General features: G+C 53.7%; 7 protein-coding genes across 7 annotated transcripts; 5 read left to right on the top strand and 2 right to left on the bottom strand.

The window, feature by feature from the left end:
* Nucleotides 1-724: 724 nt before the first annotated feature.
* TRIREDRAFT_104335 (uncharacterized protein) lies at nucleotides 725-1,304 on the top strand (the record flags this gene model as incomplete). Its single annotated transcript, XM_006962865.1, has 2 exons — nucleotides 725-907; nucleotides 978-1,304. The coding sequence occupies 2 exons, from the start codon at nucleotides 725-727 to the stop codon at nucleotides 1,302-1,304; spliced, it is 510 nt and encodes a 169-aa protein (XP_006962927.1).
* Nucleotides 1,305-1,806: 502 nt separating this feature from the next.
* TRIREDRAFT_104334 (uncharacterized protein) lies at nucleotides 1,807-3,411 on the top strand (the record flags this gene model as incomplete). The annotated part of the gene is made up of 2 exons (XM_006962864.1): nucleotides 1,807-2,127; nucleotides 2,197-3,411. The coding sequence occupies 2 exons, from the start codon at nucleotides 1,807-1,809 to the stop codon at nucleotides 3,409-3,411; spliced, it is 1,536 nt and encodes a 511-aa protein (XP_006962926.1).
* A 1,682-nt stretch (nucleotides 3,412-5,093) lies between these two features.
* On the top strand, nucleotides 5,094-7,651 carry TRIREDRAFT_104333 (uncharacterized protein; the record flags this gene model as incomplete). Its single annotated transcript, XM_006962863.1, has 4 exons — nucleotides 5,094-5,354; nucleotides 5,492-5,516; nucleotides 5,558-5,701; nucleotides 5,964-7,651. 4 exons carry the CDS (start codon nucleotides 5,094-5,096, stop codon nucleotides 7,649-7,651), a joined length of 2,118 nt encoding a protein of 705 aa, XP_006962925.1.
* An 863-nt stretch (nucleotides 7,652-8,514) lies between these two features.
* On the top strand, nucleotides 8,515-9,304 carry TRIREDRAFT_120407 (uncharacterized protein). The gene is made up of 2 exons (XM_006962862.1): nucleotides 8,515-8,835; nucleotides 9,047-9,304. The coding sequence occupies exons 1-2, from the start codon at nucleotides 8,564-8,566 to the stop codon at nucleotides 9,135-9,137; spliced, it is 363 nt and encodes a 120-aa protein (XP_006962924.1). The 5' UTR covers nucleotides 8,515-8,563; the 3' UTR covers nucleotides 9,138-9,304.
* Nucleotides 9,305-9,423: 119 nt separating this feature from the next.
* Nucleotides 9,424-10,861, bottom strand: TRIREDRAFT_45459 (branched chain aminotransferase). The gene is made up of 2 exons (XM_006962498.1): nucleotides 10,633-10,861; nucleotides 9,424-10,574 (listed from the first exon to the last, which is right to left on the bottom strand). The coding sequence occupies exons 1-2, from the start codon at nucleotides 10,850-10,852 to the stop codon at nucleotides 9,565-9,567; spliced, it is 1,230 nt and encodes a 409-aa protein (XP_006962560.1). The 5' UTR covers nucleotides 10,853-10,861; the 3' UTR covers nucleotides 9,424-9,564.
* Nucleotides 10,862-12,049: 1,188 nt separating this feature from the next.
* On the top strand, nucleotides 12,050-15,338 carry TRIREDRAFT_45456 (uncharacterized protein; the record flags this gene model as incomplete). Its single annotated transcript, XM_006962497.1, has 4 exons — nucleotides 12,050-12,673; nucleotides 12,720-13,557; nucleotides 13,611-14,670; nucleotides 15,004-15,338. The coding sequence occupies 4 exons, from the start codon at nucleotides 12,050-12,052 to the stop codon at nucleotides 15,152-15,154; spliced, it is 2,673 nt and encodes an 890-aa protein (XP_006962559.1). The 3' UTR covers nucleotides 15,155-15,338.
* A 727-nt stretch (nucleotides 15,339-16,065) lies between these two features.
* TRIREDRAFT_120404 (NAD-dependent histone deacetylase) lies at nucleotides 16,066-18,229 on the bottom strand (the record flags this gene model as incomplete). The annotated part of the gene is made up of 2 exons (XM_006962638.1): nucleotides 16,066-17,513; nucleotides 17,986-18,229. 2 exons carry the CDS (start codon nucleotides 18,227-18,229, stop codon nucleotides 16,066-16,068), a joined length of 1,692 nt encoding a protein of 563 aa, XP_006962700.1.
* Nucleotides 18,230-19,980: the final 1,751 nt, after the last annotated feature.

Here is a 19,980-nt window from a genome sequence, read left to right as displayed (position 1 = left end):
GTGCATGCTTCACAGGCAGGATGTAGCTGTCCAAAGCGCAATGTTGATCAGTTAACTTGATCGCATTGTTGGTAACCACACATGAGTATACAGAAGCTGGGTGATGAAGTTGGCAGTAGTCACTACATCTGTGAGTTGGTACATATTGTCAAGTGGACAGTGACACAAACACCAAGCACAGACTCGTTGATAAAACCGTTTCGTGGTTATCGCAGACTGGCCTTGGCTATTCCTTACCATGAAAACCGCCCCTGGACTTATGGTGTTGCTCTGCAAGGCATCGTGTCCGTACATTTAGCTTGGCCGGGAGGCGCATGGCTAACATGATGTGTGCGCCACCACAGGGCGTTTGCCTTTTGACCAGACAGTTGTATAGGCGTTGCTTTGCATGTCGGTCGATGCGAGGCAGACCCATCCTCATAGACGACATGAGAGACTTTGGGAAATCCTGATGTATATGACAAGAGGGTACAATACACCTTCAGCCGATGATATTATCAAAGGTCATTTGGTATAAGCTCTGCGGCAACTAGAGCAACAGGCTTTGCCACCTTTGATATGCTACCATCATCACACTTGCGTTGCTATCAAGATAGGCAAACTCGGCAATTTGATCCTGAGGGCATTATAAAAGCTGATGTCCAATGTCCCTCTTACGAACCGCCGATTTAGCCCAAGCACGCAAACATTCGAAATCTCTGAGACCTACACAAGTTTCTTGAACATGGCTACACTTGAGCAACGCAACAAGGCCATCGTCGCCAAGTACTTTGACGAATACTGGGTCAAAGGCAATGTCGACATTGTAGACGAGCTCTGCTCTGACGACTTTCTCATCAGCTACCCCAATCACGGACACCATCACGGCAAGGAGGGCGCAAAGAAGATGCTCTCCGAATTTATGGAGGTAGCTCAACCCCCCCCCAAAGGAATGAGGTCTGCGTATCTCATGGGAAAGTACTGACAGCATGCAAAAGGCGTTTCCCGACCTGACATTCAGGTCTTACCAGACCCCATTGATTGCCGAGGGCGACTATGTAGCAGCTCAATGGGTCGGTGGTGGGACTCACACGGGCCGTGCTTTTGACGATTTGCCTGTGGGCAAGCTCGACAAGCCCAACACTGGCAAGACGATTCATTTTTCTGGTATCACTATTTTCACGCTCAAGGATGGCAAGATTGTGCGTGAGATTGCGGAGGAGGGGAGTTTGACTGTTTTGCAGCAGCTGGGACTCGTTCCGCAGCCCAATTCTGGCAAGGAGATTGTGTACACTGACTTGAACAATATGCAAAGCTCGCGGTAGAGACGCCGCAAGGTCAAGCTTATACATACATGTACCTTAGCTACATGTAGTCATCAGTACGGCTCGAAGCCTAGTGCGATTTTATCTTCGTTGCACCCGTATCTGGTCTTTGCATATTGACACTTTTATCATTATGGAATGACAAGGCGGACTCGAGATATCAGTGTGAAAGTTTCTACACTACGGTATTGGCCAATCTGTGTTGTTGGGGACGCGTTTGGATTCCCATGTCCTGTCTTAACTGTTTAGGGCTGACATGTGCACAGGTAATTGCTACGGGCAATTCAGAGGTAATTTTGGACGGATTCTGCACTCTCTCAAGGTCAATCAATACCTACACACTGTACGTGTAGACTGGATCCAGGGGGGTGGTTTTAATGCTGGCATCAATCTCATTGTCGCGTCATCGGGCTTCTCCCCACCCCCACACCGGCAATTCAACCCCCATGAGTCGCGATAAACGCGGAACCTCGATGAATGCCAGCCAAAGTCACCGCCCATCATGTCCAACAGTAATGATACCTCTCAGCTCCCAGGCCGTCCCCAGATGCCGACGCTCAAAAGCAAAGGCTTCCAACTTCACGGACAAGACTTCACTGTTGGCGGCATCGCTCGGGTTGGCGGTGCTCGTCTCCAGGAGCTGTTGAACCCTTCGGCTCTCCGGCTCAAGCGGGAGCAGAAGCATGCCGCAGAAGAAGCCCATCGCCTGTTCAGCAAGGCCTTCTTTGCCGCCCAGTTGAAGCACTATGACATCCCGTTCCGCTCGTCACATAAACGTGATGAACTGCTATCCTTGCTCAAGAATGCAGTCAGTCAGGGCAAAGTATGGTCCACCTCTTTGTCTTTTTGGATTCAACACAATATTTGATCGCTTTCTGACCATGCCCTGTAGTGCAACCACGTACCTCAATCAGTATTGGATATAGCAGCTGCAATGAAAACCGACTACGCACCACTGTATCAGAAATGGCAGGCCGAGTGTGCCGCTTGGGATGCAGCCAAGAAGCAAAGGGACGACGAGGCCTTTGCAAAGTGCAAGACGCCTGGCGAAAGGGCGAACTGTGACCTTGACCGCTTTATGGACATGTACTTCCTAACGGATGGCAAGCCCGACAAATCCAAGACCCCGAAGCCGCTCGTCCTGAGCGGCTTCCAGGACAGATGGAGCTTGCACAGCAGGGCCGAACGAGTCCCTGGCCTCGAAACCTGCAGTGGCGGTCCGCCGTCCAACCGCGAGCTCTGCATAGGCTGGGACCGTTCCGAGGTGTTTGCGCTGGCAAGCCGCGTATCAGAGCGCGCCTACGAAGCCGAGAAAGCCAAGCAAAAGGCGGAATGGGAGCAGCAGATGGCGCGCCACAGGAGATACATTGCTCGAGGACTTGGGACGGGCAGCGGAGGTAGCAGACAGCCTGACACATTTGATATGGCGCGTTGCCTGGGTTCCTACATAATTCAATGCGACGAGATTGCGGATCAGTGGCCCGATGTTGTCCGCGGGCACACTCTCACAATGGACATCTCCAAAGGCAGGGGAAACACGCTGCTTGCGGCGTACGACTTTGGCATCATCGAGGGAACAATGATTCTTAGCTTGTCAGAGGATACCCTCAAGGCCATAGTGGGCGGAAACACCTCGGAGTCTGAGGCTTCTCGAAGTGATGACTTTTACTCTTCGGAAGACGATGGAGATGGCGACGAGGAAGGCATCCATACGCAACAGCCTGATGGAGGAATCAAGCGCAAAGCCGGTCAATCCTCCTCACTGGCGCGAGCTACAGCATCGGCCGCCGCCGTCCGCCATCCCGTGACTGCAAAGAGACGCAAGACTGGCGCCGTGCCATCTCTCACCCGGCGCGTATACCTCCGGCTTCGTGGCCGCGAAACCGGCGAAGGCGAAATCATTCCGGATCCTGATTCGGGCCACATTGACTTTCTGAGCAATAGCTGCGCGACGTTTGCGGGCCTGGTGTACCATCTCACGTTTGTGGCCAAGAACGTCGAGTTCCGTGGCTACAAGGTGTCGGATACGCCGCGGGTGAAGCCTGAGGCCTGGGAAGACTTTTCATACGAGGCGTATGAGCACGCGAGGGTAGGACGTTGGTATTGATGGACGGCCTTGGGCAATACTAGCCACGTGGCTTCAATCGAAAAGCTCGTGTACGGCATGCATCAGTACCTGATGTTCTGTTCTATAGACCTTGCTGAAAGGGGGGAGGGATAGGGGGGAGGGATAGGGGGGAGGGATAGGGGGGAGGGATAAGAGGGGAGTCACTACGTAGCTGTCCGATTCTATCCAGCTTTCACTAAAAGTCCGCAAGTCACGAGCTTGGAATGTATACATGTACTCCCACTCCTTCATGTTGTTGTTGGAGATTGCATTGCCAAGTCTCCGCTGATGCCCCGGGCATCCGAACACTATTTGGAGTTGTCCTAGCTCTTCTCCCCTCTTTTAGAGGAATCATCATATCTCGTTCTCTTAAACGCCCACATTTGCTTATGAGCTCTTGTCTATGCAACTCTAGCTGTCCGTCAAGCGTCGAAACGGGACTATCAAGCATATCAACCACACATCAGATCAGGGCGAACCTATCGTCCAAGACTTGTAGCCCCTCCGCCTCCACCCACATGCTGGGGAATCGTATGCTTAGTTCTAACCGCAAACTATATGCAGTTTACCCGGTAGATGACATTGCTACAGGCTGATCATCCGGCAGTCATCCGGGTTTGGATTACGCGCGCGGTTGTCTGGCCGAGGGCCCGAAGGTTTCTCCTGCACCCCGAATACTTGGGGTATCTAGAAGACAGACTCGCTACTCTTTCCGAGTCCGCCCCCAACAACTCAAAGACCAATCTTTGATGCTTATACGGTGTAACTATTGCCCCGAGGACCAGTTGCTAGGCCTCACATATACTGTCAAGCTAGGCATTTGCAAGGCATAGGGATCTTTCGGCCTAAGCCTCCATTTTCCCGCGTTCTTTGTGAACCGTACAAAGACTAGACTTGCTTAGGATGGCTTTTCATACATTCAAGAGCTATTTTGGTTGCTTGGTTTTTTCAGCCCATCTGCAGGATGAGGAAATGTACAACTACGTCAATCAGATTCTCATACACTTCTCAGTCATCTGGAAAAGTTGGTATGTAGCGCTTTGATGGCGAACACAGGTGACTATGGAATCATTCATGCATACCTCCCCCAGAAATCCAATCCTGACTTGCTTCATTGGTAAAAATGCCACCAGTCGAATAGAGTGGTGGTCAATGCGGATCCAGCATCCTAGCAGCTTCTCCCACATGGCTCCGTCTTGATCTGACATCTAAACATGTGTCATTGCTTACCAAGTCCTGCCCAGTCGTCAAGTCCAGCAGGACTCCAATGGCAAAGATGGGCGTAAGTTACTGTTTGTACTTTTCAAAAGTTGGGTTGCCCTCGTGTTGAGGATCTTGATATCGTCAGCAGCATGGGCTTCTAGTGAGTGTATGGCAGAATAGGCATCTGCAGGCTTCATATAAAAAAGCCGTCGGCGATACTCGTATTATGCATGATTTCCATGATGCAACGTTGCATTTTGCAAGTATCAGAATAATATAGAAAGGTGATAGTATATCGGATCTCGCGCCCCCGACGAACCTAATAGAGCAAGTTCTCAACATGACGCATATTTTCTCTACATAAGGTCCAGTTCCTCAATCTTCCTAAAGTTGGAATTGACAATCTTTGAGGCAAAGCTTGGTACCCTTCCGTTAAAAGAACTGTCGCATAGATACAGCCGTCTGAAACTATCAAGACAATGCGCTTCTCAGTCGCCCTCGCAATGCTAGTCGGCCTCGCCGCCGCGATGCCCAAGTCCCCCCTATTCAAGCGACAGTGCCCGACCCAACCTCAAGGCTGCTGCCTCCAGACTGGCACTTGCGAGACGTGTTACTTTGGAGATGAGCCCTACCCGTGCAACTGCGAATGCCTGGAAGTCGGAGGTTGCCCTTGCACTGAGATTATTAATACCCCTGAGGGGAAGAAGTGTGTTGGCTGGTCTGCTGCCCCTGGTGGAGTGGTAAGTTGATGCTCTTTTCTATGCTCCAAAATTCTGTCCTTGATATTGGAATAGTAACTGACTTGACTGTAGTGCTAAACCATAGTATATCCCGCTGAAGGCGCATAGACTTGACCAAAGAGCTATCGATCGTACAGACTTGGTGGGACGGATCAAGCCATGGTAGATCCGTTGTAGAAAGAGTCTGTCAAACGAATCAACAGATTTGTTTAATGCAATCCTCAACATCACAGATGCCAGTTCACAAGTGTATCTCGCTAAAGGGTCTACGATTGCTGACTGCGGAAGCCAGCAACAGCCAGCAACACATGTACCAGGGACTCCAATCACTCAACGCAACCATCTAAGTAATTGATCATCTACGCATAAAATACCTAAATATGTATTGATCCTTCTTTGACTGGCTAGATTCGAGGGGATCGCGTACAATGTCAACCAGAAACATAGACGTTATAGCACAACCTTGTTCCTTGGCACACCACGTGATAGGCTGCCCCTTGGATCTCGCTTCTGCCTAATCACTTTGTGATGAACTTCTCTCCTCCATCACCATCACACTCCCCCTAAAAAAGAAGATTGTCATGCGCTGGCTTCGTAACCACTTTCAAGACGCAGACGATGTGCTGCACGCATGCATCCGTGACGGCAATCTCAGAAAGCTTCAGCAATCACTCGCTGCCTCACCAGCCCCGGACATCAACTACAATCATCACGGATTCGGCCCGCCAATTCATTTTGCTTCATGGTGCGGCGACATGGAAGCCGTCGAACTGCTCCTGGCAGCCGGCGCGGACCCTCTCCTTGTCAGTCGCGGCGAGGAGAATCTCACAGCCATTGGATTCGCCGCACAAAAGGGCCATCGAGAAATTGTCAAGCGTCTGTGGACGTTTTGTCCACCCGAGGCCCATCTCAGTACGGGGAGGCGTCACCTGTCGTGCTTCCTTGTTGCTGCGCTATACGGACATGCTGCAATTGTCCAAGATTTGCTGGACTGGTGGGATGGTTGGCCGCACGATCTAAGGTGTCGCGCGCTGCTTGGCGCTGCTCGACGATGGCACTTTGCAGTAGCTACTTTGCTCCTGAACAGGGCAACCTTCGAGTCGTCTATCCTGCAAGAGGCGCTACAAATGGCTACAACTCTGAGGCTTCTTATGTCTGATGGCGACGACGGCAAATGCGACGGCATCGACTACCTGAACCAGCAGCTTGTGGTTGAGCTGCTTATTGATGCAGGGGCAGACCCGAACGCTTGTCCAAATGACACGCCGCTTATATACACCGCTGCCTACGATGCGAATCTCACGGGTGTGCTCAAGACCTTGCTCGAGAAAGGCGCAGATCCCAACAAGACCAACGGGTCCGGTAAGTCTGCCCTTCATGCCGTGGCCGAGGCGGTCATTATAGGTCGCCCGATCCATATCATAGGACGACCTGAGCCTACGATGATGAACGAGACTGCGATCCGCCTTTTACTGCAGCACGGAGCCTCTGTAGCCCAGCCAGACAATGCAGGTGAGTGTCCTCTACAATGGGCTGCTTATGGACTCGATTTGCGTCTCTTCCGCCTCTACCTCTCATCCTCTTCAGACCAGGGCCGAGATGCTTTGCTGCGATTGACGAACAACCACGGAGAGACGTTGCTGCACTTTGCCGCCGCTGGGTGCCGCGTTGAAACGATGGAGTTTTTGATCTCTCAAGGTTTGGATGTCAATGCGAGGAGCATCAATGGCTGGAGCTCCTTGATGTGTGCCTTGGTGCCCATCGAGAGTCGCTTCGGGCGAGTCAAGCCGATGGGCGAAGCGATACGAGCGGCTCGAATTCTTCTGTCCCACGGAGCTGATACTGGAATTGTGACCGATGAAGGCTGGACACCACTGCATGCCCTCTCCCTCCATCGTGACGGCGATGTAAGGGAAACGATGGCAGGCTTTGCTAGGGACTTGCTACTGCGAGGGGTCAACCCGGAATCGTGTGCTCGGATGCTGAGCCCAGACAAGAGAACCGTGGTGCCTTCACTCGGCCTCCCTTGGGGTCATCGTCTGCGAGATGCGATGGCAAACCCGTCAGCTCAGAGGCTGGAATTACTGCCAGCTATGACACCTCTATACTGGGCAGCTATACGGGGGGCTGTCGGTGTCGTCCGAGCGCTAGTAGCTCATGGCGTTGACGTTTCGTCAATGCACGAAGACGGCATCTCCCCGACCAGAATGGCGGCAGAGTCCAAGTTTCTCGAGAGGCAATCTGAGCTTGTTGAGGCAATTGTTGAGCTTCTGCTGGCAGCTGGCGCAGGATTTTGAGTCACCTGGACGTTTTCTGAATCATGTTTGCATTGAGCAATAACACGGCAAGGTAGGGAATCTGTAGAAGTACGGTAAGAGGACAACTTCGGTGTAGCATCGTCCCGGCCATTGCGTGTATGTAGAACGATTTGGGATGAATGAAGATAATTCTCTGCAGATGACCAATGAACAGACTATATCATTGTTGACGAGCCTCTCATGTCAGATGAGTGACCTCTCGGTTGCTGTCAAGACGTCAAGCATGCTCATCAACCTGAGTCATGGCCACTCAACCCAGAGCAGGCGCTCGAAAACTAACAAGTACAACCAATCAGTTGTTCCACACATTCAAACGGCTATGTCATGAGCGGCAAATGATATTCACTGCTGCTTTTAGCTGCTGTGTCGGTTGAAAACGGGCCCTAGACCAGCTCGGGTGATGAGCTGATCAACATCACGGGCCATGGCCTGGAATGCGAGCTGTGAAAAGAAAGACGACAACGACAACAAGAAGACTCATAAGATAGAGCCGGCTGTTCTATTCCAACTCTCCATCTTCTCCAACATGCCACCACATGGACGAAGGGAAGGAAATGAGCTGAAATCCGTGGACAAAGGGAACATGAACTCAATCCCCATGTGGGGACCCCATACATGCACTACTAGTAGTAGCGCTAGCTCACGTGTATGTTCACGTGACGCTCACAATCCGCTCTCCGGAGATCGAAGCTGTCTGGCATCGCCGCCGCAGTCTGACTTTGTTCCGGCCCCCCCAATCCATCCCGCTTCAACCACCAACAACCAACCCCAGGCCGAACCCCCCCCCTAAATCGCGGCCTCCTCCTCTCCAAACCCTCAACAACTCCAAATCCAATCTATCAACGACGACACGAAAAAGACGAGAACCCACCATCATCATCATCACCACCAATGGCCCTCCTCCGCCAATCAGTCGCTCCCCTGCGAGCCATGCGCTGCAGCAGCGCCGCCCGCCAGCCTGCGATGGCGCGGAGCCTCTCCATGACGACCCGACGACACGGCGGCCACGGCAACGAGTCGCAGTTTGAGCCGCCCACCGGCTGGCTCTGGGGCATCAAGCCCGGCGAGAAGCCCGAGCCCGAAGGCTGGGAGTGGCCAATGTACCTGTTTGGGGCGAGCCTCTTGGTGACGGGCGTTGCGCTGGCTTTCAAGCCCGATACTTCGTGAGTCTTTTTTCTTTTGCCTGGACCTCCCTTGTCTTTTTTGCGCGAGGCAGTGATTTCGGAGTTGAACTGGAGATTTTTTTTTTTGCCTGGGGTTATATGGGGATGGGAGCGGGGAATGGTGGTGGTTTTGTGTGTGGTATCGGCTGCGCTATTTTGGCCTTTTTGTGCGGAAAAACCCCCTCGTACTGACGTGAGACTTGTCTGTTAGTGTTTCGACCTGGGCTCTCGAGGAGGCGCGAAGGAGGTTAGAAGCCGAGGGTGTCCTGCCGGACCCTTCAAGTCAGGAGAAGAAGAACTAAGCGTCCGGAACGTGGTGGGAATGGTCACGCTCGCATAGAGGAGGAGGAGGAGACAAGGGGGGAGACTGGAGGGGAAGAGTCACACTAGACACAAGTTGAAGAGAGAGAGTGTGTGTGTGTGAGAGAGGGAGAGAGGGGGAGCATTGTTGGGAGTTGCCAACATGTACATGTTTACGGCATTTTTTCATTTTTCTTGATTTTGAAGTTTTCTTTCGGAGTGTTTCCATCATCATTAAAGACATAACGGTGGTCCCTCAACGGCAAACGGAGTAATAGAACTGGGTTGTTGGACGAGTATGACTTCCTTCTCGATTGCACTGCCAGATGCTCAATATGTGACGGGCAAACTCTACTATACGCTAATCAAAATACTTGCTCCCGCTACCTATTTTCCCACCTTTTCCCTCCTCTAGAACCAGCACTTTCTTTATACCTTGACGCTCCACTCGTGCTCAACGTCGCCGTACTGAATGGCCTCCATCCACTCCTTGACCTTGGCCGCAATCTCGCCCGACTCCTCCGTCTCCTTCAGCCCGCAGTCAACAAGCTCGCCCTTCCAGGAAATCTTCCGGATGGGGCTCACAATGGCGGCAGTGCCCGCCCCGAAAGCCTCCAGCAGGCGGCCCTCCTTGGACGCCTCGGCCAGCTCGCGCATGGTGAACTTGCGCTCGCTAATCTTCCAGCCCTCGGGCGCCAGCCGCTCGCGCGCAAGCTGCAGCACCGAGTCGCGCGTCACGCCCTCGAGGATGGTGCCGTCGAGGGGCGCGGTGACGAGCTCCTTCTGGCCGGTGGCCTTGTCCTTGAGGACGGCGAACATGTTCATGGTGCCGACCTCGGTGACGTACTCCTCCTCGCCAAAGAGCCACAGGTTCTGCTGGAAGCCGCGGCTGGCGGCCTCCTGCTGGGGCACGATGCAAGGGGCGTAGTTGGCGCCGAGCTTCTTGTCGCCGACGCCGCCGGGCCAGGCGCGGACGGCGTAGTTGGTGGCCTCGAGGGAGACGGCCTTGAAGCCGGTGGGGTAGTAGGGGCCGACGGGGGAGGCGATGACGAAGAGCAGCGCCGAGCCGGGCGCGCCCACGCCGAGCGTGCTCTGCGTGCCGATGAGCGTAGGGCGCAGGTACAGCGAGTAGCCGCGGTGGGCGGGGATGAAGCGCGCGTCCAGCTTGGTGAGCTTGGCGATGAGCTCGATGAGGGCCGTGGGCTCAAAGGTGGGCAGGGCGATGCGGGCCGCCGACTTGTTGAGGCGGGCCATGTTCTTGTCCGGGCGGAAGAGGCGAATGTCGCCGTTCTTGTCCCGGTAGGCCTTCATGCCCTCGAAGCACTCAAAGGCGTAGTGGAAGACGCAGGTGGCCGGGTCCAGGGACAGGTTCTGGTAGGGGGTGATGCGAGGCTCCAGCCAGCCGTCCTCTTTTGTCCACTCAATGGCCAGCATGTGGTCTGGCAATGGAAGTCAGTCTATGACACACAAAGAATCATGAGAGGGACGGATACGCACCGGTGAACTGCTTGCCGAAGACGAGGTCCTCAGGCTTGGTCAGGGCCTTGGGCGTCTTGGTCGTCTCGATGGTGAGTCTTGAGGCGTCCAGAGGCCGCTGTTTTGAGTGGGAGGCGGCCGCGGCCTTGATGCTGTAGAACCGGGCAGGGCGATGCGCGGGGAGGAAGCGCGAGGCCCTGGATGCGCTCAAGAGCGCCGTTCTGGGGAAAGCTGTTCGCATTGTGAGGCTGGTCGATATGTCTCTTAATCTGTTCTCTAGTCCAATTGCGTTTCAGGCAGTGCGGTTTCGAGATTCTCAGTCAAGCAGCGATCCCGAGCCAACAATCGAGACGCAGGTCCGATTCAAGATGCTCCGGGCCAGATGTATATATATATATATATATATGTAGAGAGAGAAACAGAGTGATGGCGGAAGATGGCGAGGCCGGAGACAAGTGCAAAAGCAGTTCCGTGGCACCTTTTTGCGGGCTGGCATCCAAATGCCCGGAGCGGTACCGGAACTGGCTGGCGGGCTTAGTCGTGCCTGACGGTACCAGCAGCCCAGGCACACGCGCGCCCCGTTCGGCGGTACCTGATACCTCAAACCTCTTCTTATTAGCGCCGGTCGTTTGCTTTGACTGTGGCTGCTCTTTCGATCAAGACCCTGTAATATTAGTCCTAACTCGTGGGAGGTCGGATAAGCCCGAGGGTACCCGCACAAGCCGAGTTGGGCCGCCACTTGGTCTTAGTCTATCGTTATAGAGACTCATTCGGGTTGTTTGCTGTAATAAGCGGACGCGTGAGGATGGCACCGATATAGGACTCGGTGATAGATGAGGTCTCCTCTACAAGGGGACAAGCATGGCCACCCTTTTCGAATTATCAGCATCATTTGAGTATTCCCACATGGCTACTACCTATCTATACGGAGCAGATCTTACCAGTTGATATCTTACAAGAACAACTGAACTTACCTAGAAGATGCATCGCTCAACTGTCTTAGTCAGAATGCCGAGAAAGCAAGCAAACGTGGCTTGATGCTGTGGCGCAGTATCCAGCTCTCTGATAGCATTGTAACATGATGCTATCAGTGGCTACGCAGCCAAAGCGACGGTGGCCAATCGCTAAACAGCTACTCGTACGAATGGATAGCATCAACCGAGTTCGACGCCCAGACAAACAACCTGCAGCCTTCGTGTCATTCGTTGCTCAGCCTCGCCCTCACCCACACAATCCTCCCGCATACAGTCCTTACGCAAACATCGTTTCAGCTGCAGAGCCTTGCTTGCACGTCCAAATTGCGCTGGCGCATTAATCATTACCACACTGCCATCTCGCTGCCTTGGCGCATCCCGTTATCGTCTCTCTCCGTCCGTCGTTGTGCTCGAAATGACCTCTTAATCACACCAAACTGCCCGCCCCCTTCACGCCAAGCACCATGTTCTCCTCCGCGCTCAAGACCTTCTCCGGCACAAACATCTCCTCCAACTACACCATCTCGCCAAACCCAACGTCGACGGCCGGTCCATGGAAGATTTACGATGCGAAGAAGAAGTCCACCGGCAAGGCGTACAGCGTCTTTGTCTTTGACAAGAAGACCTTGGACGCACACGCCAGCTCGGTTGGGAAGAGCAATGCCTCCTCCTACAAGCGCAGCGTGGAAGAGGTGGTGGAGCGCTTGAAAAAGGAAGCGTCCAGCTTGGCCAAACTGCGGCACCCCAGCGTCCTCGAGCTCGTCGAGCCGGTCGAGGAGACGAGGGGCGGTGGCTTGCAGTTTGTGACCGAGGCCGTCACTGCGTCGCTGTCGAGCTTGTTGCAGGAAAAGGACGAACAGGAACGCTCCGGCGGCCCCGGCGGTCGATCGAGCAGATACGTGACGGAAGAGGCCGATGGCTCTCGCAGGAGGAGGGAGATTGAGATTGACGAGCTGGAGATTCAAAAGGGTCTCTTGCAGATTAGCAAGGCGCTGGAGTTTTTACACGACAACGCGGGGCTCGTACACGGGAACCTGACTCCGGATGCCGTCCTCATCAACGCCAAGGCACGTCACAACCTGAATCTGGTGAATCTGATCTGTAAGAGCGGCAACGACTAACCGTGCTGTATAGTCTGACTGGAAGATTAGCGGACTGTCTTTCTGTAGCCCAGCAGACAACTCGACCAAGCCCACCTCGATCCAGGGCATCAGTCTGCATGAGGTCCTCAACCTAGATCCCAGGCTGCCCAAGTTTGTCCAGCTAAACTTGGACTACACCTCTCCAGATTTTGTCATGGATAACAACCTCACCCCTTCTGCCGACATGTTCTCCCTGGGCCTGCTGTGCGTTGCTCTGTACAACTCGCCACACCAGTCGCCGATAGAGTGCCACGGGAGCCTCTCCTCCTACAAGAGGACCTTTTCATCGTCCTCCACCGTGCCGACGACATCCAACAACTACCTCTCATCCAGGCCACTGCCCAGGGATTTGTCCAACCATGTGCTCCCCAAGCTCATTACTCGGAGGCCCGCGCAGAGAATGACGGCCAAAGAGTTCCAACAAAGCGAGTACTTTGACAACGTACTCGTATCCACCATTCGGTTTCTGGATACCTTCCCTGCAAAGACTCCAACTGAAAAGTCACAGTTTTTGCGGGGCCTCAACAAAGTGCTGCCGTCTTTTCCCAAGTCTGTGCTGGAGAAGAAACTTTTGCCGGCGCTGCTGGATGAGATGAAGGACAAGGATCTCCTCTCTCTGATCCTGCAGAACGTCTTCAAGATTCTCACCTTGCTTCCGGCTGCGCGGAGGGCATTTAGCGAGAGGGTACGACCCGTCCTGAAGACTGTCTTTGTCGAGAACGCGAAGCAAAACCAGGAGAAGGATCCAGCCCGAGACGCCGGCTTGATGGTCTTCTTGGAGAACATTGCAGTGATAGCAGACAACAGTAATGGCAAGGAGTTCAAAGATGGTAAGTGGTCTGATTCGCAGGGCTATATCGCAAGACTAACACGCCTGTGCCAGACGTACTGCCGGTCATCATAGCAGCCATCGAGTGTCCCACCCCCTCGATTGTTGATGTGGCCCTCAGGAGCTTTTCTGTCGTGCTGCCCGTGCTGGACTTTAGCACCATCAAGAACGAGCTTTTCCCCGTTGTTGCCGCCGTCTTTAGTCGGACCAACAGCCTCGCCATCAAAGTCCGCGGCCTTCAGGCATTCGTCGTTCTCTGCGGCGGCTCCAATGATTCCAGTGTCGACGACGGAGGCCTGAGTGGTTTGCAAGGAAGCAAAAAGACGTCGTCATCCAGCGCTCTGGACAAATACACGATGCAGGAGAAGATTGTGCCTCTGGTCAAGGGCATCAAGACAAAGGAGCCTGCCGTCATGATGGCCGCGCGGGACCTAATGTACGTAGTCGGGCAGACGGCCGACGCCGAGTTCGTGGCCATGGACATCCTGCCTATCCTGTGGACCATGAGCCTGGGGCCGCTTCTCAACCTCCAGCAGTTCCAGTCCTTCATGGACCTCATCAAGACGCTGTCACGCAAAGTCGAGGACGAGCAGACGAGGAAGCTGCAGGAGCTCTCTGGCTCGGCCAACGGCTCGACGGCCGCTGCCAACGAGGACTTTATGGCGTTTGGCGGCGTGACGGGCACCGCCTTTGACGCGACCAATGGCGGCAACGAGGACGATTTCGAAGCGCTGGTTAAGGGGAGAACTGGCGGTTCATCCGGTGTTACGAGAACGCCCACATGGGACGATTCGCCGCGCGTGGGCTCTGCTGGCGTTAGTCGATCATCCACAGCCACGCCCCAGACGCCGTCCTTTTCCTGGTCGACGCAGCCCACGACGACGAGCCCCCCCGTGAAGCAGCCCCTCGCCCTGCAAAGCCAGCAGTCGTCGTTCCGCACCGTCACGCCGGACCTCAACCGCTTCGAGGTCATGACGCCCAGCTCGACGCAGTTCAGCCAGCCGCTGCAGCCGACGCCGTCGTCGTCGCAGCCGGCCTCTGCCGCACCGACTTTCAGCTGGTCTTCGAGCGCTGCGAGCGCCACAACCAAGAGCTTCTCTCCTCCACCCCTGCAGTCAAACTACTCTTCCACCCTTTCAAACTCTAGTTCGGCGTTTGCCCCAAGCATGACGAATTCCATGTCCAACATGACGCTCAACTCCTTCAACGCTCAACGTCCCAATCTCAACGACTCCCGCGGCTCATCCTTTTCTCTCGCACCACCCCCGGGCAGCACTTCCACCACACTATCGTCTCCCACCTCTTCCGGGCTTTCGGGATTCAGCCTGGCTCCGCCGCCGACAACAACAACAACCACAACAACATCGCAGAACGCGTGGAGCTCGAGCAGTCCCATGGGGCAATCATTATCTCAGCAACAGAAACAATTGAGCTTTGGCGGGATGAGCGGTTCTTCGCCTTCTTCTCTGGGTGGCATGGCGATGGGCAATTCGTCGTTTTCGACAAGTATACCTCTGCAGTCGCAGTCGCACTCGCAGCCGCAGCAGCAGCAGCAGCAGGAAAAGTCTGGTTTGGACAAGTATGAGAGTTTGATTTAGCGTTTGCCAGTTCCTTCTTTCTAGAGTGGTTTTCTTTTCTTTTATTATAGTGGAATAAGTCAGCTTCTGAATTCATGGTATGAATAGCGGTTTTCAAGCATATAGGTATCTACGGGCATGAAAAAGGGGGAATGAAGTTTGTATGATAGTGTAACAATCGACACAAAGTCCCGTTCCCACAGCGTTCACATGCTGCTTTATACAATAGCGTCGTTTCGGCACCTTGCTTGTACGAGAACAACTGCTTTCTTCGTCTTTGTAGATGCAATACTACCCTCAACTACATATGCATACGTCTTTCCTTCAGTCTCGTATATCACTGCTTTACCAAGGAACGCTCAATAATCAGGATCGAGATGGTTCGAAAGTCAAGAATCTGAAAAAAAGCCACGTCATGTATATTTCCATCAACTCTGAACCTTCTCTATAAGGTCATCTTTGCACGAAACTCTCTAGACAGGCAGCTACGTCTTGGCATCATGCGCCCCCTGTATCACAGAGGCCAGCAATGACAACACCATCTAAGCCTCCTCTGTTTTGGCAATACCTACTCTGTATGTGTATATCACCCTCTTCTCAAAGAGGCAAGGGAAAAAACAAAGAAAAAGAAAAAAAAGAGAAAGGAAAAAAATAAGAGCAGAATATTGCGAAATGCCAAAGCTCGCTTGACAAGCTCACAAATTAAACAGTCATAAAAAATCAAGCCTGAAAGTAAGAAAAATGAAAACATTAAGTGAGAAAAAAAAAAAAAAAAGAAAAGTCAGATGCAGAGAGCGTTTGCCACAGCGAAATGTAACAGTAAACCGAAACGCCTAGAGTATGGTCGTCTCGAGGCAGACTTGACACAGATCATGGAAGGGAATCATCAAGAGCAGATGATGGATTGGGAGGGTAGTTGTCTCGGATGTCCGTCAGGTAGCCTTGGCCCCCTTGGCTTGTTTCCCATCTTTGCCATTCTGCACAGGCTTAGCATCAGCATCATTGGCTTTGCCGTTGGGAGAGCCCCTGCGAGTGGGAGGGCTCCTGCGATTCGTTGAGGAGCTGCTCTTGGTGGCCTTGGCCTCTTTGCCGTCTTGCTGAGCAGCAGCAGCAGCAGCCTCAATCTCCTTACTGGCGCCATCGCCGTTCTCGAGCACGTAGGGCTTGTTCGTCGTAAACACATGACGGTTCGGATATCCCGGCTCCGTCTTGACCGTAATCTCCTGGTCGGGCGGCACCATCTCGTGCACGAGCGGCCACTTGAGCTGCCGGCAGAGCTCGGCAACGACGACGTCGCAGTCGCCCAGCAGGTCAATGTCGAAGTTGATGTGCGTCACGGACTGGCGCGAAATGTAAATCTGCGGAATGTGCGGCGGCAGGAAGCTGGCAATCTCGGACACGGGCGTCACCTTGAGCGAGGTGCCAATGACAATGACCAGGTCGACCTTGTCGCGGTCGTTCTCCGTCAGGCGGCGCGAGAACTCGTCGGGCAGCTCCTCGCCAAAGAAGGTGATGTCGGGCTTCATGACGCCGGCGCTCGGCACGTCGTACTCGGAGTTGTTGTCGTCGGAGCTGTCCTGCTCGGCCCAGCGCTTGCGCTTCTTCTCGGCGCCCGCGGATCGCTTCCGCTTCGGCGCGCCGGCGGCCTTGAGCGACGAGAGGCACCGGGTGCATCGCGGGATCTTGCCGGCCCGGATATCGGAAAAGATCTTCTCGCCCTCGATCTGGTAGCGGCACTGGACGCAGCTGGCGGTGCCGAACGAGCCGTGGCACTGAATAAGCTTCTCCTTGGGCAGACCGGCCTTGATCTCGAGATTGTCAATGTTTTGCGAGTAATTGGTGAGCAGCTTGCCGCGCTCGTGCAGCATGGCTATGAACTTGTGGGTGGGCGTGAAGCGGTCGGTGGACGGGATGATGTCCTTGGCGACGGAGTAGAAGATGGTGGGATCCTGCTTGAAGACCTCGATGTCAAACACCTCCTGGGGGTCGCTGAGGCCCAGGTGCGCCAGCTTCGAGTACAGGCCGGTGCCCTGAGAGCGGAAGTCGGGGATGCCCAGCGACGTGGAGATGCCGGCGCCGGTGATGACGATGATGTTCTGGCTCTTGTCGATGAGGCGCACGGCGTCGTCCACGGTGTTGTAGCGCATCAGCTTGGCCCTCTTGGACAGCTCCCGCGTGATGGCCAGCGACAGGAGGCTGAAGTAGGCCTCATCCGGCTGGCCCTCGAGGAAGGCCGGCGGCCGGATGCCAAAGGCGCTGAGCAGCTTCTTTGCACTGTAGCGACCGGCATCGACGGTGCGCTGGCAGAAGACGGCAGGGCCGAGTTCACGCAGCTCGCGGCGCAGCCGGCAGGCCTCCTCGGGCGTGCAAGTGTCTGGTCCTGCGGGTTGGACAAGAGTCAGCGCTGAGCTCATTGTGTCTCGTCATCTCGAAGCTTGGTGATCGATCCATCATGTGGTAGAGGCAGTGTCCAGACCTCAACACGCTGAGGCAATTCATGGCTAGAGTAGGGGGGGCCACAGGAACACAGAGATGCCGGTTCCAAGCCGGCGTTGGTTGCCACCAACAGCTAGTTGCGACCGTGGCTCTGGCTGGTCCATCCTCGGCTTTTGGGGGGGGCGGTTGTCATGGGTGCAGATGAAGCCACCACCACAAAAGTGGTGAGATGAAGAGCATCCGCCCACGCAATCCCCCAGGCAGCCCGAGAGTGACAGCCGAAACCAGACAACACAGGACAACTCGAGGCCCTTTTGTCGCCCGGAGATGCAACGACGACGATACCAACAAACGACGGAAACGCCCACGGAATCACACGGAATCGAGCTTCAAAACCAGCGAGGGTGGCAACTTACTCCCAGAATACACTCCACTCTCGTCCGTCAGTTCCTCAATCGCATCCTCCAGCAGCGAGTCCGTCTCCCACGAGTCGCGCACGTCGGCAACTCTCTCCTCGAGTTCCGCCAGCGACACGTTGACCGTCGCCTCCTTGATCTCCTCAATCGTCGGGTTGTCGGGCAGCCGGTCAAAGGCATCTGCCGCCGCCTGGCTGCGCTTGGAGAGGGCCACGCCCTTTTTGCCTGCAGGTGCTCGCTTCATCTTTGGAGGATCAATGACAGTTTGAGACACGCCCGGATTTCTGCCCTTGTTTTCCTTTTTTATGACGCGTGCCTTGGTGGACGGCTGCCTATTGAAGCCTCAAGTAAATGAAGTCCCAGCACACGGCACACGTAATATGGCGGGAGAGCAGGACAAAGACAGGAGGAAACCAGATGCGTATCCGAATCAGAGCCAAGAGAGAGAGAGAGAGAGAGAGAGAGAGAGAGAAAAGAAAGAAGGGAAAAGGACGAGATTAGCAAAAGGGAGGCCTTTTGCGAAAGACCCTGAGAAAGAAGAAGAAGAAGAAGAAGAAGAAAGATGGAAAGATTTGCGCAAGGGGAGATGAAGGAGAGATAGAAAAAAAAAAAAAAAGGTGGGTGAAGCAGACAAAGAAACGGGCAAAGACGGCGGAGGCGTGAATCAAAAGGGAGTTGTGGAACCGAGCCGCAAAGTTGCCGCGACAAGCTGCCAGGAAAGCGCCCGAGTTGCCACGCGCTGATGAACCGGGGTTGATTCTATATGGTTGGTGTCTTTCGGTGCGTTTCCTTGTTTTTTTGTTGTTGTTGTTGTTTTTGCTTGGGATATGTTGAGATGGGAGGAGGTGAGATGGATGGATGGAGGGCCGATGCTCGAGACGATTAACACAGGGTGTGTCTATGTTTTTTTGCTTTGCTTTGCTTTGCTGACAACCGCTGGATGACGCACTGGCGCCCAACTGAACCAAAACGGCTCACGGCGGAAAAAGTGACGAGTCAAGACGGGGAAACGAGGCGTCAAGTGAAGAACGCAGAGATGGAGAGAAAGGGGAAGAAGAGAGAAGAATTGGAGAGTGGGAGAAGAAACAAAAGGTTGGTTGCAACAGGACGCGAAATGGTCTAGTTTAAGTCTTGAGATAGAGAAAAAAAAAATGGATAAGAACAAGGAAATGGGAAGGAGAAATTCCAAGATGCAAGTAGCATAAACCGAGTACTGTAGGAGAGTTGGTTTAAACAGTATGAAGTAGATCCGACGTGCTAGAAATAGAAGAAAAGGGTAACGGGGGAAAAAAATAAGAAAAAAAGAGCCAAGGGGGTTTTTACAGAGGGGGGGGGTACATCCTAATATACCTCTTATTTGCCTGGCATTGAGCAGAGTCAGGTATCCGACTCAAGGACAATCAATACAGAGGAAGCATAATCAATCAATCAATCAATAATACATCAAATCAACAGTGTTCTACCTAGTAGGTAATTGTTCGTCGTCTTACCCCGTTGCCACAAGATAAACAACTCGCAGCATGTTGTGATTCACAGCGTCCATCTCAATCAAGTACACGCTCTTGTCTCCTCGCAAGTCACAGTCGTCCACGTATCTCGCCCGTCATTTTAGCCCGTCAAACCACGACTCTTCTCTCCTCATGCCAACTCCCTTGGTGTGATACATTGCAAGACATACAGATTGAGACGCATCAGCATCACACACAAAGTAGGTAATACTCTTCCTCTCTGTATCTACCTTATCTCTCTCTCTCTTGTTCTTCTCATCTTCTAAAAGAGACATTGGAGCATGCATTAGATAGACAATTCGCCCAATGCTGCATCAAATGCTTCCCCTCTCTCTTCCTTCCCAAACCTGATCAGTCACTTACTCATACATACCATACACCGTTTACTTCTCGTCTTTACGACAATACCTCTCATACAGATAGATACCTCACACCCGGCAAGCCACATCAAACTCGCTAACCCAGTCCCATCCATTCAAACTTCTTT

Source organism: Trichoderma reesei (assembly GCF_000167675.1).
Source record: "Trichoderma reesei QM6a unplaced genomic scaffold TRIREscaffold_3, whole genome shotgun sequence".
NCBI classification, from domain to species: domain Eukaryota; kingdom Fungi; phylum Ascomycota; class Sordariomycetes; order Hypocreales; family Hypocreaceae; genus Trichoderma; species Trichoderma reesei.
This window is presented reverse-complemented; position numbering and strand designations above follow the sequence as displayed.

Bases quoted from the DNA above. Each gene is read 5' to 3' on its own strand.
- TRIREDRAFT_45459 (XM_006962498.1), bottom strand. From the start codon at position 10,852: ATGCGAACAGCTTTCCCCAGAACGGCGCTCTTGAGCGCATCCAGGGCC. The intron at 10,575-10,632 runs GTGCGTATCCGT...TTCCATTGCCAG, and splicing joins CTTCGGCAAGCAGTTCACCG to ACCACATGCTGGCCATTGAG.
- TRIREDRAFT_120407 (XM_006962862.1), top strand. From the start codon at position 8,564: ATGGCCCTCCTCCGCCAATCAGTCGCTCCCCTGCGAGCCATGCGCTGC. The intron at 8,836-9,046 runs GTGAGTCTTTTT...CTTGTCTGTTAG, and splicing joins GCTTTCAAGCCCGATACTTC to TGTTTCGACCTGGGCTCTCG.